This window comes from Pseudorasbora parva, chromosome 25 (genome assembly GCF_024679245.1).
Source record: "Pseudorasbora parva isolate DD20220531a chromosome 25, ASM2467924v1, whole genome shotgun sequence".
Lineage (NCBI taxonomy): Eukaryota > Metazoa > Chordata > Actinopteri > Cypriniformes > Gobionidae > Pseudorasbora > Pseudorasbora parva.
Genome location: NC_090196.1, coordinates 2,475,333 through 2,496,008, shown reverse-complemented (window position 1 = coordinate 2,496,008; position 20,676 = coordinate 2,475,333). Strand labels below are relative to the sequence as shown.

Genomic DNA, 20,676 nt, shown 5'->3' with positions numbered 1-20,676 from the left:
GACATTTGTGATGGAGAATTTTGATTTGGAGAAGTTTGTTTAGACTCCTTCATTAGAACAGCTAAATCGCTGTAGAAACCCTGGGTTTCAATGTGTGAATTCAGAAATGGAGATCGTTTGTGGCAGATTCAAATGCCGTGAGACAACAAAATGTGTCTGTTAGTGGCTTAGGAACTGTTCTCCAGTGATGCTCTTTAAAAGATCTCGCAGGCTGTATTTTAATTCAGCTTGATTTTTTTTTTCTAGAGAATAAGATGCTGAGATCTTCATATGTAATGGAACTTTGAACTGTAATGTAGGAGTAACAATCGAGGTTAATGCGCAAACCAGAGTTTGCATTTGAAAGGGAGGCTATTTGATTTTTCGTGTGTACCTCAAAGTGCTACCAACTTTGCTCTGCTTGGACCTCCTTGATGCTTTGATAACCTTCTTGAGTCAACCGAAGGTGATTTTTAGTTGACAAAGCTTCTGTTTTAGCTGATTCTTAAACATACTTTTGGGTACAGAAGTCTAGTGTTCATTTTTGATAAGCATTTTGAAATGAACTTGACCCTTTTAGCCAAGTAAGCAGCAGATAAGCTAAGTGAGTTTGCGATCATGCATAAGCCATTTTGCTCTTATTATAAATCGTTATATTATGGCAGAGTTTGGCACTTCATAGAAATGCCAGAGCTAAGCCTACTGTTTTTGTGAACACTTCTATGATTCTTAAGCGCTTTCTGAGTGCTGGAATGGAGAACTGTTCTTTAGAGGACTACCAGCCTTTCCTTCGGTATGGGTTAGGTCAGTGAGCACTGACTTGGACAATTCTGGTAAGAGCTTGCATGAATTGGAGCTGTGCAATCTCATTTTAGGATATTTGAATGTTTTGTTTCATCATAGATGGTGAGTACTGACTTCATTAAAATAATTATTTTAATTATATTTAATGTTTTATGTGTGGGGGTGTTACGAGCCCCTACTCTTTCTCTTGTTTTCTTTCCTGTCTGAGAATAGCTGCCAATTGGATGGGGGTGGAGCCTGATTATGCCTAACACCTGAGGCCTCTGCCTACTTAAGAGCTGCTGGTGAAACTTCAGTTTGGAGGAGGGGGGGGAAGCCTACCTCTGGAAACCTGTTGTGTTTCTGGTTTCTTTTGTACAGGATGGTGAGTTTTTGTTTGTTTAGTTATGTTAGGTTAGTGGGAAAGCATAGGTAAGGAAGCTGACCCGGAAGATTTGTTTATGTATTTTCTTTTGTGTTTCTCGGGAGTTAGGAAAGAATTAACTCTGAGTTGTAGTTTAGATTAGTTTAGCTCACCAGTCCTTACTTTAAGTTTTATATGTTTGTTTGTTTTTGTTAATTTGTTGTAAATAAATCTTTCTTTTTACTACCATGGCCTTTGTGATTTGGGTTTATACCCCTTTATGAATGGCTCTAATGTTGGTCCCTATTTTGGGTCGTAACAGGGGGACAGAAATGTTGTATACCATATTTTTTTTTTTTTTTGACCAATATAATTTATCGCATCTCTTGCTTTTAATTGGGCAAGATATCAAATACACTGCTGAACAATAACCAATAATTAATATCTATAATATTATTCTCCTATTCTCCTTTTTTTTGTGCCAATTTTATGATTGGTTTATATACTACAAACACTTCTGCATTAAGACTCCATAGATTTTATGCAATGTAAAAAAATATATATATTCTGATGTAACTCATCTGTTCTCTATGTGAATATATAGTAAAGTGTGATTTATTCCTGTGATCAAAGCTGAATTTATCATCATTACTCCAGTCTTCAATGATCCTTCACTAATCATTCTCAGATGAGGATCTGATGATCAACACACATTTAGGATTATTATCAGTTGTGCTGCTCATGGTGATGCTTAATTTTCTAAACATTTGTGGTAAAATTAAAAAAGAGAGAAATTAATACTTTTATTGATCAGACATGCATTAAATTGATCACAAGTGATATTTTTAATATTACAAATTAGATAATTTATTTAATAAATGCAAATAAATGCTGTCCATTGAACTTTCTATTCATTAAAGAATCCTGAAAAATAACATGTAGGCTATCATGGTTTCCACAACATTTTGGGAACTGTTTTCAACACAGATAATAATCATAAATGTTTCTTGATTATGAAATCCTCATCTGAGAATGATTAATGAAGGATCATGTGACACTGAAGACTGGAGTAATGATGATAAATTCAGCTTTAATCACAGGAATAAATTACTATATATTCACATAGGGAAAAAAAGCGGTTTTAATTTGTAATAATGTTCAAAATATTACTGTTTTAACTATTTTCGATTACATAAATGCAGCCGTGGTGAGCAGAATAGGGCCTACTAAACATTAAAAAAAGCTGCATTATTCATATGATACTTTATTGTCAATAAATAGCCTACATTGAGATGACTTAAAAAACACACATAAAGCATATATTGTCGCACTCGTCTGATTGACGTCGTCACGTTTCATCACTCATAACGATTGTTTTCCTTCAGCTGCAGCTCCAGCTTGACAGGGTATTGCGAATCCACTTTTGGACTTTCTGTGAGAGCGCCCTCCTCATATTAAGATTCGGAAAAAATTACAGGTCATGCATAGATATTTTTTTGTCTCTGAATTTAAATCTTGATGTATTCACATTGGTTTCTATGTAAATACACTTGCCCGTGACCCCAATAAGCGCGCTATCAACCGAGATTAAAGAAAGCTGTTTTTAGCGTTCCTGTTACCTTGTCCGCCCCCGCACAGGGTAACACCGGTTCGAATCCTGCTCGGAGTGGGTCGACTAGGATCGGTGAGACCCAGTAAAAGTGCGGGGGACGAAAATACATTTTATTAAAAGTGAGGGGGACACGTCCCCCGCGTCCCCCGCGTAATCTACGCCCATGGGTGTTGGATGCAGCAGAGATGAGGAGATCCAGGACTTCAACAAAACGGGCTTTATTTAAAAAAGACTTAGAACATAACATCACCCACCATAATATAACGTGTAACTAAACCTAGAGTAACGTAACATAAGAGCGGACAAAGAGTGACTGAACAGGGGAGAACTAAATACCAACACTGACTACGTTTCCATGGACAGCAGTAATCGAATTATTGACCTTATTCTAAATAAGACAATATTCTGATTAAGGTGTTTACATGAGTTGCTTTTAGAGTACTCCGTTCATGTTCCCGTTTTACATGTGATAGAACATAGATCGATTATGGCACGTCATTACGTCCCCATGCCACGCTACGTTCTCCAACATCCAATCATAGCGTGACTTTGGCAGGTCTGTTAATTTAATGGGCTCAGGAAACCCGCTGTAACTTCACCTGCGGGTGTCGCTGTTGGACAGGGTTACTTTACATTAAGAAGTATAAAATCACTCGTTTTTATAATGTTTTATATACATTTACGTTGATTTATTTTTGTAATATTATGTATTGTCTCTTTCTGTTCTTTTGAAGAGACACTGCCCCTCTTTCCTCCTTATTGACCGCCTACATTTATAATAATAGCTTTGATTAATGATGAAAAAGGTTAAAAACTCGTGACTGTTTGGATTGTTTTTCCTGCCGTCGAGCCACAGGCGTTCACTGAATAACCCATCTGGTTCGCGATTACAGATACAAAATTATTGTATTTTACTTTTACAATCAGCATAATAATTACAACAAAAATAAAAATATAGAGAGAGGACGCAGTGTTCACAATGAACAGTCAAGTAAAACACACACCGCCCATAGAGACGCGTTATAGTTTTATATTTCAGACTGACAGATACATAAAAGATAAACGGGACTTTTCCGCCATTTGTTACTGGTTTGTAGACGTTGTTATATTAATTATAATTCCAATTCTGTTTTATTGGCCACAATATTATCGATGATTGCTGAGAGGGGCACTTTTGATTAATTTTCAAAAAGGGCAGAGGCTCGAACCCACAAAGCCTCCCCTCTGCACTTCCCTGGTGTGTGTAACGTTATGTCCTGTCACAAAATGCGGCGAAATCTCCGACACAACATTAATAGTTAGATTAAGGTGTGTACATGTCTATAATGCTCTCCGATAATGCGACTAAAGCCAGATGCACACTGTGCGTTTTTGCCCACGATTTGGCCGTCTGAGACAAATTTAGCAAATCCTAAAAGATCCTAAAAGATTCCTCTGATCCGAGGCTAAACTCTGACGTCTTTGATCGTTAGTTTAACATGTTCACCGGCAGCCGATTAATGAGCGCTGCGATCAAATTTTACCTCACACGAAATTCTGGCAGTGTCAGAAGATTTGGCACACAATCCTGCAGTGTGACTTCTCCTACGACGACCGTCAAATATCTCGGTTTTTCAAGACAAACTATGACCAAAACGAGAGCTAGAGATTTCTTTGTAGCCAGCATTTCAGTCCCGCGTGTAATGCAGCTCACCGTCACAGAACGCGTCATTCATTGATGATATGAAACTAAACAAAAAACATAATCCGATTTATGTGTAGTTAGATTATGACTTTAATCAGATTAAGGTAATTAGAAATCGCTGTCTACATGGTAGCCTCTTAATCAGAGTATTGTCTTAATCAGATTAATATCGGAGTATTGTTGTCCATGTAAATGTAGTCATTGATGACTAACTACAGGAGGGGGACAGGTGACAACGATGACAATTAACTAAACACAGCTGACAGGAACTAAACTGATGAGGGTAACTATGGGAACAGACAAGTGGCGGGAAACAGAGAACAAAGGAACATGTGAGAACTCAAAGCAAGAACCACAGGGAGAAAAACACAACCGAAACAGACCATACATGTAACAATGGCCACATAAAATGAGCATTACAAAAACAGAACAAAGCTATAAAGGACAAAATTAACCCCCAGAATGACTGGGTGACATTCACATAAATCAATATAAAAATTACTTCAGGAAAATTTTGCGTAGATGAATAGAAAATGAAATAAATGACCATGTGGAAATATTTTGTGTTGAATGTGACACCTAAACCCGACCAGTCAGGCAGAGGAGGAGAACGATGAGGAGATTAGATCGACGAGGAAGCGCACTAAAAAAGGGTTTTGTTAGAAATGATGTGTTTCTCATTCTCAAATACGTTATACATTTGAAATATAAAATTGGTTCAAATTGGGCCTGAAATTTGAGACATCAATGTCTATGAATAATGTTTGCAGAATTAACAGATTCGGACGAGAGTGTCAGGGGTAATGTTTTCACTTAATTAATTTACAATTCCAGTTTCTAAATGAATCAGATTCTTTAAGATTATATATTTTTGGAGATGGATATTCTTAGTCTTACATTATTTCCTCTGTATAGGCGTTAAGCTACCACCCTTCCCTACTACACCAAGGAAGCTGCAGCCCATTGAGGACAACATGTTGCTCAATACGTGTGAGTACTGATGACAACTGAAGAAGCTTGATAATGTAGAAGGAAATCCAAGGCACTCTTCTTTAGAAAATTATAAAAAGCCTTTATTAAACTGACTATTTCATGATAGAAAGTATAAAAGCCATGGGAGAAAAAACCAACCCACGCGTAGCGGCCCAAACAGCCTTCTTCAGGGTATGTATTACAATCAAACAATTTACTCTTTTATAGATGCTGATCAGAAACACCTGAATGACAAATCACATGCACATGCAGAGAAGGTCCACTAGGAGGTTACATAGCAACGAAAGGCAGATCATAAAAAGGAGCTGAAATCTATTTCTTCATTCAAACCAGGGTGTATTGTGGCCTGTAACTCATATATATATAAAATGTTTCTCTCTGTAAAAGTAATTGTAATCGGTCACCACCCCGAATGCTCTTTTTGATCATTTCTAAACCCATTAGTCCTTCTGGATTACTATTGTGCACATTTTGAAAATGTTTTGCCATAGGCTAATCTAAATGAGCTTTTCTAATGGCATTTTTATGCTCCGATACTCTGTCTTTGAGACGTCTCTTGGTCCGGCCTACATAAAAACATCACATTGGCATGATAACCTGTATACCACAAGAGTGGGGTTGCAATTAACGAATGTCTTTATGTTATACCTCTTGTCTGTCTTAAAATTACAGAATTATTTGCCATCTTTAATGTTAGAACAATGGTTACAAGACCCACATTTATAAGTACCTTTTAATTGTCTGTCAAGCCAAGTGGTCTGTTTTTGAGCAGGAAGATGACTAGATACTAGCCTATCTCGTAGAGTTGGAGCCCTCTTGAAACTAATTTTTGGAGATGCAGAAAACACTTCTCTAAGAACAGGATCACTTTTAATGAGAATCCAATTTGAGTGTATACTCCTTTTTATGGGATTGGCTAAAGAGCTATATGCTGTCACAAAAAAAGCCTGATTATGTGAACAGGATCGTTTTGTCTTCTTCTCGAATAGCTCTGGTCTAGAAATACACTCGGCTTTCTTATAAACATTTTGTACAATTTCTGTGATAGCCCCTTTCTAAAAATCGATTGGACAGGATTTTAGCTGGCACTTCATATTCATTATCGGTTTCACAAATCCGTCTAAGACATTGGAACTGGCCAAAAGGTATATTATTTTTTAGCCAATTTGGATGGAAACGATCTGCTTTCAACATAGTGTTCCTATCTGTTGTTTTACGATATACAGTAGTATGGAGTTTCCCATCTTTGCCAATAGAAATGGTTAGATCTGAAGAGTTAATCGCCGTTTTGGAATGTTCCATGCTCAATTTTATATTCCTATCATTGTTGTTCAAGTGATCATAAAATTGTAACAATTCATTATAAGAGCCACCCCAAATCATGATAATGTGTTGTGTACTAATGATAATGATAACTTTTCACATTAGTCACAGGCTCATTCATGTGTTTTAGCCCATGAAGATGGAGCCATGTCTGGCCAATGGGAGCGTGCAGACTAAAAATAAGAATTATTATTATTAATTATTATTATTTAGAAAAATAAAGAAGAGGATATGAAACAGATAAACAGTACATTGTCCTTCACAAACACATCCTTACTGTAACGTGATCTGCTTTTAATGTTTCAATTTCTAAATTTTCATGACTCTCAGCAAATTAAAATTTAAGTAATTGTGTGTGAGGTTTGTTCATGTTCATCAGTTTATAATGAAACACTGATGCTTTGCCCCTTCCCGTCAGGGGACCACACTGGGAGAGATACCACTGTATTGGTGTGTACTTGTAGCTACAACACGGTGTGATATTTTGTAGTGGCTTCTAAAGATATTACGTGTGTAGTGCTTGCTGTGTTGCATGTTTCGACTGGTGTGGGGTTGCTGTCTCCTGTTTCTGTCTCTCCAGGGACCTCCGGAGCCGGGGTTTTGCATCGGCTGATCTGACCTTCTTAGACTGAGGAAAACTCCACCAGTCTATTGCAGTATTTTTAAGATCCGTTCTTAACAACCTGTTACATCTGTTTATACCCAAGTGTAATAAATTGTGATACTTTTTCATATCTGCCTCTTGTTGACTGTCCCTGTGTGGGGAAAAACTGAGTTAGCCACACTTTATTCACTGAAAGATTTGTGGATCCCTCCTGCCCATCATCAGGGGTGGCATAGTCTGACTAAAAAGACGGTACTGATTGGCAGGTACCACATGGGTAATGCATTCTAGCATAAAACATCTTATATATTACATTTACCTTTAAAGTCTTTAGACACTTTGCTACACATTGTGTTGTGTGTGATGGTCCATCAGCAGCTGCAGTATCTCTCAGCTGTATCAGTGCAGTCACTGTGACGTCTGACTGACACAGGTTTTTGTACGACTCTTTATCACTGTGTGAACACATACTGACTGTTGATGTAGTGTGCACTCTGACAGTAATAATCTCCTGTATCTTCAGTCTGGACTCCACTGATGGTCAGAGTGAAATCTCGTCCAGTATTTGCTGTTCCACTGCCACTGAATCTAGATGGAGTTCCTGTATAACGGCTGTTTATCCAATAAATCAGGAGTTTAGGAGCTTCTCCAGGTTTCTGCTGATACCAAGCTAAGTAGCCGCCGTATATTCCTACATCTATATGACACTCTATTGAAGCTGTTTGACCCTGTTGGACAGTTTTAACTTCAGGTTGAGTCAGAGTGACTCCTCTGGATCCTGAAGAAGAGAAAAGTAAATAAATCAGTGTTTAAAACTACTATCATCATATACTTTTACAAGAACACCAAAACCAGAGTCAACATGTTTGTCTCACCTTGAATAAAGAGTGAAATGGTCCAGATGAAGATGATGATGGTGTTCATTGTTGTTCTTGTGTCTTGTGTGATGATGAAGATTGTGTTCTGTTCTGCTCTCAGTCATGAAGTGTTAAACTCACAGCACTATAAACACTCTCAGACTGAAGCATGTGCTGACAATGCAAAGAAGTGGGCAGGATTTACAACAGCTTGTGCTCAGAACACACTCACACACACTAGAGTTACACAATGATCATTTCCATTCTGACTAATGTTATTTGAGTTAGTTCAGTAGTTTTATTTGTATTGTGACTCCTGAGACACTGAGGATGTGCAGATGAACGTCCATCTCTGTGTCCATATTCAGTCATGTGACCATCATCACTGCTACACTTCCACTAGATGAACCGCCATCACTAAAGTCAGATCATGAATCATGAGTCTGTTCAGAAAGTATCAGGACTGATTGTGAATCTCTAATCAGAGTTCATGGTGTCACTCCATCTATCATGAAGCCTCATGTGTGTCTGAAATCATCAGATGGAGAAGAAACAGGCTGTTAAAGATGGAGACATATTAGAGCTTGTTCACGTTTCATGATCTTGTGTGGAGATTCATAACCAGTCCAGATACTTTTAGAACAGACCTTGAATATGAAAACATGCTTGACTGTGGAGAACATGCAAAATACCTTTTCTATTTCCATTGTTGACACTTTCTATTGACTTTGGCTATAATATTCAATAAACTCATGATTTGAGCAGATTTTCACTGAAGATTGAAGTCTGAAGCTGCAGGTTTTTCTGTCAATCCTGAAGATTGAGCTGCATATGAAGAACAGAAGCATCATTATGAGAAACTCCACAACATCATCCATGATCAAAGAGGTCAAAGGTCACCTCAGAGGTCACAGCTCATCAAATATATTTCTTTAAACAGTGTTATAACAGAAATCATTGAGTCAATCTGAATGAGTGAGTGTTGAGAAGAGCTGAGGAGCTTCTAATATCAGTGTGTTGAAGTGTTGTTTCTCTCTCTCTGCTGGAGTGTGTGTTCACTCGAGTGGAATAGAGGTTTTTGTACGAGCGTTTCATTAGATTGTATCACTGTGGTGGACATTCGGTGGAGGAACCAAACTGGTGATCGGTAAGTCTGTCTATTTAATTACCGAATAAAAAAATACAGTTTAGATTTCAGAAAGTGTTTTACAGTCGAAACAAGAACAACATTTATTAATGATAATGATTATTAGATATTGTGCTGAAACTTTACTTGAAGCCTTTATGTATAATGCATTATAAAGATATTCATAATGGAGATTATAATGCCTTATATCTTTTCATAAATAAGTTTCATAAACTTTGTAGCCAAAGTTAAAATGCATTATAATATTTGCAAATTCCTTGTTGCGTCTGAAATTGGTTGTTTGTCGTGAGTTTTAATGTATTATAATTTCTAAAGGTGTAACAATGAATAGATAATATTATAATGTGTTATAACTGTGGTTACAATTATTCATGAGCTCATACATGCATTATAATGTGAATAACAATTCATAATTAATGTATTAAAATACTTTTATAATGCATTTTGTATAAAGGCTTTAAGTGTTTCTGATATTGTGTAATAATTATTTAATCTGAATCAATGATATTGTCATGTTTATACATTCAGAAGAACGGCATTATTCCTTTCAACAACAAAATCTAAACATATTTCCATAAAGCGTCTCACTATGAGTTTATTGAGTTTATTACAGGTTTGTTTTCCTTCATTTATTTCTACACTGAGTTCATATATAGTTCATCTTTTATTGTAGATATCATACATGGAGAAAAGAGATTTGACATCAGAATGTAAATGTTGTACTTTCTGTCGTTCAGTCAATGATACTGAATCTCTTTTGCTCATGTTGTGATTATAATTCAGTGCTTTATAATACAAACACAATTTATGTGTGACTTTTAATTCTGTTTGAAATTGAGTTGAATATCTCAGTAAAGATATGTCGTTTGTATATTGTATATATATATATATATATCAGCTGTAGTGATGTTGAAGGACATGAAGGATCAGATTGTGAGTGTGATTTGTCCTGCTGTTGAAATGCTGTGAATGAAAGTGCAGTGTGTGTTCTTTGTGTTTGTGAATGTGTTGTGTTTGTCTCCTGCAGCTGGTCCCACAGTGAAGCCCTCAGTGTCTCTGCTGCCGCCCTCTTCTCTGCAGATCTCTGGAGACTCAGCCGCACTGCTCTGCCTGCTCAGCTCTTACTCTCCACAGGGGGCGCTGGTGAGCTGGACACTGGACGGGTCAGAGGTCACCGAGGGGGTTCTGACCAGCGCAGAGAGCCAGCAGGACGATGGCCGCTACAGCCGCAGTAGCGTCCTGACCCTCAGCAAAGCACGCTGGGAAGAGGGAGAGGTGTACGTCTGCAGAGTAACACATGATGGAGCTCCTCCTCATGAGGTCTCGTTCCACAAGAGCTCTGAGTGCTGATGTTTCTCTCCTGAAGATGAGCCGTATCTGAGTGTCCTGTGTCAGGCAGGATTCACATGAGTCTAGTGCTGCAGCTGTAGTGATTTACAACTCAATACTGAAAGAGAGCTCGCGTGTGTCAAAGCACTGTGTGATCTTTCAATCTGCTGTGTTTGCTGCAACATTCAATAAAGCTTCTCAACAAGTTCACTTTGTGTCTGACAACATCATTCAACTAACAGATGAAGATGCAGGTGCTTTTCAGAAGGTTGATGTAGCAGTAAATGTCAAATAAAGCTCTTGGGGTTTGAACATGGTCTCTGGAGACAGAGCTGCTCTATTCTGAGAGGATCACAATCACTCCACCCTGACAATGCAAATGGGATTTTCAGTCTCACTCTTTGATTGGTTACAGGATCTGGACTGGAACAGACCACTTTCACTTCTGCTACACATTTACATTTACAGAAGGGGCTGAACTTTAAAGGGATCCCCTGGTGTTGAGACTTGTATGGCTTAATATAACATAAATTATGTCTCTTACTGAATTATGTAGTAGAAAACCCATGAAAGATCTACATTATTTAAAAAAATCGATTTTATATTTGGACCATGGGCGGCGCCATTTTGTTTGCGTTCTAGGTTGATGACGTAGAATGGTTGAACTCCTCAATCAGCTGGCGTTACCCGTAGCTATTTTTACCACAACGCAACTCGACAATTGTTTCAGAGTTAAACAAAACCAATGAATTGCTTTGTAATTGTACTTAAAACACACTCAAACATACATGTGCACACAAACTCACCTACACAAGTCACAAACAGATCGGCGGCCGGGCACACACACCTGAGAGACTGCGCTGTCTCAATCGAGATGTTGGGCTGCTCAGTCTCCACGACAGGGGCTGAATCCGAAATCGACCCCCTATACCCTGAAATAGGGCATTATTTGAAGGGACGGCCATTTGTAGTGTTGTCCGACATCATGGACGTGTTTGAGTGCAGTCATTCAGTCTCACGTTGCACCGCAATAACGAGTAAAGCCGATTTACAACAGCTGTCAGACTTCACGCACCCAAACATACATGTGCACACAAACTCTCTCTCTCACACAGACTCACACACACCCCAACAGATCGGCGCGAACACACACACACACACACACACACCCCAACAGATCAGCGCGAACACACACACACCCCAACAGATCGGCGCGAACACACACACACACGCACAGGCACTGCGTGCGCGCATACATAACCCTCAATCCCTGTGTTGATATCATAGACAGACTGTTGATTTGCTGTAGATTAACTGTAATGCCTAATGTATCCAGCAGAGGGAAATATCTAGGTAGGATGATGGGATAAGTTAACGTGAGGAAGAGAGGCAGGATGTTTTGGTGATGATGCATGGGATTGGTTTGTGCATTAAAGTTTGAGCACAAGCTCAGTGAATTAACCTCAATCTTTAAACTTTCACTTTTAAGAAACAAATAACATTCGCTACTTTTGTTCACTAATACAACTTGTAGTGAATGAAGACGAGTGCGTGAAGTCGGACAGCTGTTGTGTGTACATCGGCTGTACACTCGTTATTGCGGTGGAACGTGAGACTGAATGACTGCACTCGAACATGTCCACTATGGTGTCGGACAACACTACAAATGGCCGTCCCTTCAAATAATGCCCTATTTCAGGGTATAGGGGTCGATTTCAGATTCAGCCCCTGTCGTGGAGACTGAGCAGCCCAACATCTCGATTGAGACAGCGCAGTCTGTCAGGTGTGTGTGCCCGCCCGCCGATCTGTTTGTGACTTGTGTAGGTGAGTTTGTGTGCACATGTATGTTTGAGTGTGTTTTAAGTACAATTACAAAGCAATTCATTGGTTTTGTTTAACTCTGAAACAATTTTCGAGTTGCGTTGTGGTAAAAATAGCTACGGGTAACGCCAGCTGATTGAGTAGTGCAACCACTCTACGTCATCAACCTAGAACGCAAACAAAATGGCGCCGCCCATGGTCCAAATATAAAATCGATTTTTAAAATAAAGTAGATCTTTCATGGGTTTTCTACTACATAATTCAGTAAGAGACATTGTTTATGTTATATTAAGCCATACAAGTCACAACACCATGGGATCCCTTTAATATATACAAATATAATACAAATCATTAAAAACATGATCCCAAATCAAGAATCAGCCGCTGTGACAGTAATTGTGTAAGAATGTAAATCTTTCTGTGGTCAAATGGAAAGCATCTCGTCCAGACAGCAGAAGTGACTGAATGCAGTCTGTTCAGTTTGATTGACAGGGATCATATATTACACCTAAAACATGATGATCATATTAAAACACTGACTCATTCTCTGGCCGGCGAGTGTAGTTTAAACTCACATTTCTCTTTCTATAAAATATGACTATGATTTCCAATTCATTATATAATAGAAGAAGAGGCATACATCCACCACCTTCATTGAGCTTTCTGAGAAGGCAAGTCCTCAAAAGGGAACTCCACGGTCCAGGTGGTTGGTGATCACCAATTGGCCATTGTGTTAGCGACCCCGTTTGAATGCCATGCTGCTCCTTTATGCTGGTCTACTTCCTGTTTCCTGTTTGTGATCACTCAAGTGACAGGCAGACCCAGAGTCACTTAACCTGTTAGCCACTTCTGAAAAAATCCCAGGTGGAAATTTGCTTTTTCATTCCCTTGATTTGCTAAATCATCCACACGATTTACTAATTTTTGTTCCCTCGATGTTCAAATTGTGCGCCCGGTTTAGCATACTATTTTTTACCTGCATGTCATGTTTAGGGCTCTGTAGGAATGTTCAATTGTTTTAGAGGTACAAAGAGGCACATTTCTTTGCAGAAGGTCCCTACGGACTTGTCTCTCAAGGCTCTTTTTGAGGAAAATTAGGTTGTAGCTCGTAGTCGGAGTTCAAAATAAAACGCACACTGCCATCGGGACATTAAACAGGAAGTGTTTACACTCCTAACTCACAGCAGGTTTTGCAGTAAGGGAAAAGTTTTGAAAAAAATATTTTTTCCTCCCATCCTAACTCTTTTCCACCACCACGTCCCTTTAGGGGCTCCGTACTCTCTGTATGTTATCGCGATTTCTGGAATCTTTTTTATGTCAGGGAGTCAAATGCCACATGATATGCCTCTTCATCATAAGTGCCATTTGTGGACTAAATGTTCACAGAACACTGGCAGCCTGAGGGCGCTCTGAGCACATTTAGTCCACAAATGGCACTTATGATGAAGAGGAAGATGACTGGCCAGCAAACTCGGCCAATCAAGCACAGTAATCCTGTTTTGGTACTTTTGGCAGTGTGTCCTGCTGGAAAATTGAGTAAGGATCTCCATAAAGCTTGTCTGCTGAAGGAAGCATGAAGTGCTCTAAAATGTCCTTGTAGACGGCTGCGTTAACTGCGTTGGTTGTTTAAGGACATATTCACCTTAAACAATCCTTGATTTGCAAATAAATTGTGGAAAAAAAAGAGCAATATAGAGGTACGAATCACGTTAATGACTCTTAATGGCAGACATTAATGTTTATGCACTTTTCTGAAATAGCATTTCCACTGCAGCTGGTCTTCAATCTTTGTCTTTGCTGGAGAGTCTGTCAGCCCACCGCCCCTGGATCCTACAGGCTGGCCTGCCCTGTCTGATAAAGGGAGGGCTTAATTACAGTGCCTATAGAGAGTCATCATACTCTGGGAAAATCTTCACCTTTTGTCATATTACACCCTGGAAAATAAAATAAGTCTGTAAGTCACATTATATCCTTCATCATCAAAGTGAACATCATGTTGCCACCACCATATTTCACAGGGTTGTGTGCTTTTCTCCAAACATAACGCTGAAATAAAGAAGCCTTTCCTGAAAAAGTGCCACACTCATCTCATTTGCGCTATGCAAAAACACAGCTTGAAGAATCTGATGCCATCTGACCAAAGGTGCTATGATCTGATGAGACCAAAACTGACCTTGTTGGACTGAACTCCAAGCGCTATGGCGAAGAGCAAACACAGCACACCACCCAAAACACACCATGCCTACTGTGAAGCATGGTGGTGGCAGCATAATGTTGTGGGGGTGTTTCTCTTCAGTGGGGACGGGGCGATTGGTCAGGATTGAATTGAAGGGAAAATGGATGGAAAACCTGCGTCCCTCTACTAGACGTTCCACCTTTCAACACCACAATGATCCTAAACATACCGCCAAAAGATCAACATAATGAATTAAGGAGAGGAAGGTGTATGTTCTTGTGTGGCCATGCCAGAGCCCTAAACCTGATAGAAAATCTGAGGATGGACTTCAGAGAGCAGTTCATTGATTTTCACCGTGAAATTTGACTGAACGTGAGAAATTCTGCAAGGAAGAATGGACAAATATTCCCCTTCTCTCGCAGCTTAAACATTTCACACTTTGAGCATTCAAATTCACTTTCCAACATAAGATTTTTAGTCACATTCAACAACTCTCTTCATTTGTCGAAAGAGATTAAACATTTGTTTTCCTCTCCAGGTCAATTCTCTTCCGGGAGAACTTCTCTTTTCTTGCCGTTTTAAAAGTTTGTTTCTCTTTCTTCTCAGTCTTCTGGAGCTGCCTGGTGTACTCTCTCGTCTCACTCCACCAGAAGATCATCCATAGATATCTTATTCATTTTTGGCACTTTTATTACACCCATATCATTTATAAGAAAACATGTTGCATTTATGGCCAACTTGACATTAGACTAATAACATCTGATTAATGAGGGACGTGACACCTGGACATAGATTTTGACGACTGCAGGGGGCAGTTATATGACAATGGGGCAAGCATGAGGGGCAGAAGGAAAGCTGTTCAGACGAGATTGCTGGTGATAAACCCTAGAGAACTGTTTGTGCCGTGTGTGTTGTAGCTGATGCTGAACGAATGCTACTCACTATTTTGGTGTCCTGTAGAAGATATTCACCCTGTTCTCATCTTCCACCCAGAGATGGTCTTAAAAAAATGATGTCAAGATCACAGTAAAGTCATGATGAACTGTGTAGAAGTCATTAAATACCAGGCCCTACAAGTGTGAGAAGCCCTACAGGAGGTAAAAGAAATGTCAGCAGATCCTATCTTAATATTGAGGCTCAATCCTTAGCAGAGGAAATTGGATCCGTTCATTTTTCCTCTCAGATGTCTGGTATGACATCCTTAACAGATTTGAAGATATCAGTTAACTGATGCAGTCTGTTTCTGTGCAGATGGATATGGAGGTAGACCGCTCTGCAAAACGGAAACTTTCTTGACTAACTACTGACGCAATGGCTTCGGCTCAAGCTTTAGCAAGAGAGATGTGTGAAGAAATTCATGTGGATGCTGTTCTCAAAGAGAAGAGCCTGTGATCAACACATAGACAGTTCTCATATGAATGTCTAGATGAGCCCATCAGTGATGTACTGAAGAGGATGGGGACTACATGTGTTAATGGCCATTGTGTCACTGGAGGAGAGGTCAAGGAGAAGTTTGGTGTACTTGTCACCTACCCTAAGATAAAAAAATGATGAAGCAGTGTGAAACACTAAGCATAATGTTGGACAATCAGACATAGATGGAAAACAACTCGCCCATGAAATGAGAAGTTTTCCTGACCTACCATCAACCAACATGATCACCATGGAGATTCTTGAATTTCAGCATGAAAAGCGACTGCAATAAATCCAAGGGGGTAATCTAGCACTCGGAAAGCGTTCCACCCATAGGGGCTGCGATTGCTAACCAAGCCATCACCTGCTGTTAGCATCCCATTGACTCCCATTCATTTTTGAGTCACTTTGACAGTGAATAACTTTACATCTGAGGCGTTTAAAGACTCCATTTGTCCATTGTTTATTTCTAAAGAAACATAAAAGGCTCCATTACCTCCATTGGACCTGCAGTGATCAGCATCAATCATGATGTGTCTCAAAACTCGGCTTTTACAGTCATTCATGAAATTAACTGAAAATAACAATTTATCCAATTTTTGCACAGAAATATGAATAACTTCACAGCTTTTCTCTGTAGTGTGATGGAATATTTCATGGAATAGAGGTTTTACATGTTTTTTTATTGATTTGTGAATCTCACCTGAGCTGACTCTGCATTTGAATGGCATACTGATAGCAGTTAATGAACAATAAACTGGCCTAATGCATTCTAGCATAAATTTTTTTACCTTTTAAGTCTTTAGACACTTTGCTCAACACTGTCATTGTGTTGTGTGTGACGGTCCATCAGCAGCTGCAGTATCTCTCAGCTGTATCAGTGCAGTCACTGTGACGTCTGACTGACACAGGTTTTTGTACGACTCTTTATCACTGTGTGAACACTGGACCACTGTGATAACTCTGACAGTAATAATCTCCTGTATCTTCAGTCTGGACTCCACTGATGGTCAGAGTGAAATCAGTTCCATATCGAGCTCCACTGCCACTGAATCTAGATGGAGTTCCTGACTGGAGGCGGTTTATATAATAAATCAGGAGTTTAGGAGCTTCTCCAGGTTTCTGCTGATACCAGGCTAAACAATCACCATCATACACTCCACTGCTGGTTTTACAGTTTATTCTGACGTCTTGTCCTGGTTGAGCTGTTATTGATGGACTCTGAGTTACTGTGATCTGTCCTCTACACTCTGAAAGAAAACAGAAATGAAAATTAAATATTTTACATGTTGGACATGTTGGCTATTAATGGAATTATTAATCCTTATGAATAGTTTAGTACAAACCTTGAGCAAACTGAGTGAGAGTCCAGATGAAGATGATGATGGTGTTCATTGTTGTTCTTGTGTCTTGTGTGATGATGAAGATTGTGTTCTGTTCTGCTCTCAGTCATGAAGTGTTAAACTCACAGCACTATAAACACTCTCAGACTGAAGCATGTGCTGACAATGCAAAGAAGTGGGCAGGATTTACAACAGCTTGTGCTCAGAACACACTCACACACACTAGAGTTACACAATGATCATTTCCATTCTGACTAATGTTATTTGAGTTAGTTCAGTAGTTTTATTTGTATTGTGACTGAAAGAATCCAAAATAATCAAAGATTTTTTTTGATATTTTTCTTTGAACAAAGACATTTGTTTTACTGTGTTTCACCCCCCTCTCTCTTATCAGTGGGGCTGTTTGGGATTCCTAAAGACAAAGAGATGTTGAGGGCCTGTAGGCCAAATGGTGCCACACCTGTAGTACAGCGGGGGAAGTCTGGTCTGACTGGTCAGTTTGAATGTCTCAGGGTTTCAGTCACATGGTCACGGGATGTATAAAAGAAGATTACAACTGTTGCTCGAGGTCTTCTTCCTCTGACGGTCTCTTTTTTCCCCTGGTGGTCTCTTTCCTCTGACGCTGTCTTTTTCTCTGACTGTCTCTTCTAGGGCCTTCTTTGGCTCTTCTCTTTGCTCTCTCTTTTTCTCTCTCTTTCTATCTTTCTATCACTCTCTATCTCTCAGGTAACATTCTACACATGCTGGGTACGATTAATGGTATAAGTTTTATCATCTCATTCATCTATTTTGTAACTATTTTAAGTGTAACCATAACCGGATTTTGTCATTAAATTCTTTCAATTATAAATGATTTGCTAACTAGTTTTGGTTTGGTATTGACTTTGAAGTGCTCCCTTTTGCAATACAATATAGTCACATTAAAGCAACGCTCTCCCACATATTTTGCTATTGTAACTGCGCTTATTTCCGTCGCTGGTATAAGTTGCAGTGGGTGGTTTTAGACAAGAAATGTGCAGTTTTCTACCATCACGCTGATAACGTTTCTTTAGTCGTTCGGCAACCCTGCAGTCAGAACCACTGTAGGCGATCCACCCTTACATGACTCCTGAGGGTTTTAATGGTATTCTTATCCGTACTTTGTGTTGTTTTTAATGAAAAGAAGAAAAAAATTGAGAACATAATTTACATTGCTTTATTTTTTTGTAAGGTAAAATAAATAAAATAATTATTTGTAGTAAAATAAACTCATGTTAAACTCATAAACTCTTGCTCATGTTTGAGCAAATTACTCTTATACACAAAACAAATGAATGTAAAACAAATGAAATGAACAATATTGTCCTGTAAAAGAGCATACAGTGGTGTAGAGCAACATGGCTGGGGATGCAGGAAGGCTGCAAAAGGACACACAGTGTTTATCCATTCTTCTGGAGAAAGATGAACATATTTACATTTGATCATGGACCCATGTCCACTTGATTTAGTTAATTCTGTGTGGTTAGAGCTCCATGATAAATTGATAATCCATATCTCCCATGATTCTGAAGAAAAATTACACCAGGGGTTTTCAAACTTTATAATGCCAAGGACCCCCAAATATGATTAACCTTTTTGAGGGTAAATACAACATATTGTTTTCCATCTTAAATTGGTTATTAATGTTTGATGTATAAACCTGAAGAAGAACATTTTCAATTAAAAAATGATTTGTATACAACTTTCACAATAAATGCATGCATGTGTACATACTATGTTAAGAAAACAATATATATAAAAAAGGGGGACTATGAGAAAAAGTCACTAGAGACACAAAGCAAACAATTCATACAGAAAGCATATACAATTCTGGATTGTATACGGCAAGAAAAGAGAGAAACATTTAGAAATGAACCAATTAGAATATTCGGTAGACTTGATCCATTTTGGCTTTGTCTTTATTCTGTGAAATTTTCTGGGGACCCCTTAGAACCTTCTGGAGGACCCCTGGGGGTCCCCGGACCCCAGTTTGAAAACACCTGAATTAGACAACTAAAAAGAACACGTAATTTACTATAGTACGGCTGATTCATTCAAGAATGAGGCAGTCGTCTATGAACAGGTCATAGGTCCGATTCATTCAAACACTGAATCATTCAGTAACACACACTGTTGCTGTGAGACGCATTACGGTTCTGCTGTGATCTGTGTTTGGAACTATTTTCGCTGCTGAAATCGAACAAAAACAGTCAATATTGCATCTACAATGTAAGTGACTTTATGTTAATCAATTGTTAAGGAAGGGTCATATGATGCTGGATGGTTTTCAGACGGTTGGTTGCGAAACAGATTTACTTCACTTTTCAGAAAAGCTAAGGCTGAATTTTATTTATCTGAAACCACAGAGAATCTAAAAGACCCAAAAAAGTTTTGGAAAACTGTTAAGTCGTTATCTACACGACTAAACCAACAGGTTTACCATTATCTATAGTTAAGAATGGTGTGTCTATATCTGACAAAGTAGAAATGTTAAATTGTTTTAATGAGCGTTTTGTATCATCTGGGTGTTTGTTTAATTCTGTTGCCCCTATAGTGTCGGAGTCGATAAATTATACTTTTATTACTGCCAAAACTTTCAATTTTAACCTGTTCTCTGTTGCTGATGTTCATAAAGCCCTGAAACAATTAAATCCTCGAAAACCTGCTGGCCCAGATCACTTAGAGCCTTTCTTTTTAAAATTAGCTGCAGATATCCTAGCTGAAATCAGACTCATCTTGACTGAGGCCCCGTCCACACGGAGACGCGTTTAGCTGTATACGTATACATTTTGTACCGTATCAGCGTTTCGTCCACATGGATCTGGCGTTTTAGAAGCATGCATCCGATATTTTTCGAAACCGGGTTAAGGGATACAACTACGGGCACTGGGCATGCACACATCAATATCGCCTCATTTAATGACCGTATCTGCATTGTTGTAAGGGTATGTTTTGGGTTGGGGTAGGTGTAGGCATTAATAAAACACATCTGTTAAGGAGCAAATGTATTTATTGTTATTTTATTGTGAGATTTCGCCTCACCTCCGACCACTGCTATACCCCTGCTAGCCACGACTCTTCTTCTCTGTTTTTAGTGTATTTCTGTGGCAGAATTACAGCGCCACACACTGGCCTGGCATGCAAACTACATCGTTTTTAGTCCGTTTTTGTAATCTCGTGTGGACGCAGATATTTCTTGAAACGAGAAAAAAAAAAGATCGTTTTTGGAA

General features: G+C 38.9%; 3 gene segments (V, D, J or C); 1 reads left to right on the top strand and 2 right to left on the bottom strand.

Annotated features, from left to right (window-relative positions):
* Nucleotides 1-6,796: 6,796 nt before the first annotated feature.
* On the bottom strand, nucleotides 6,797-8,303 carry LOC137065384 (immunoglobulin kappa variable 3-20-like). The segment is given in 2 exon segments: nucleotides 6,797-8,120; nucleotides 8,218-8,303. Coding segments are annotated over 2 exon segments (375 nt in total).
* Nucleotides 8,304-9,051: 748 nt separating this feature from the next.
* Nucleotides 9,052-10,696, top strand: LOC137064371 (immunoglobulin lambda constant 7-like). The segment is given in 3 exon segments: nucleotides 9,052-9,087; nucleotides 9,298-9,346; nucleotides 10,374-10,696. Coding segments are annotated over 3 exon segments (408 nt in total).
* A 6,319-nt stretch (nucleotides 10,697-17,015) lies between these two features.
* LOC137064370 (immunoglobulin kappa variable 1-27-like) lies at nucleotides 17,016-17,480 on the bottom strand. The segment is given in 2 exon segments: nucleotides 17,016-17,335; nucleotides 17,432-17,480. Coding segments are annotated over 2 exon segments (369 nt in total).
* Nucleotides 17,481-20,676: the final 3,196 nt, after the last annotated feature.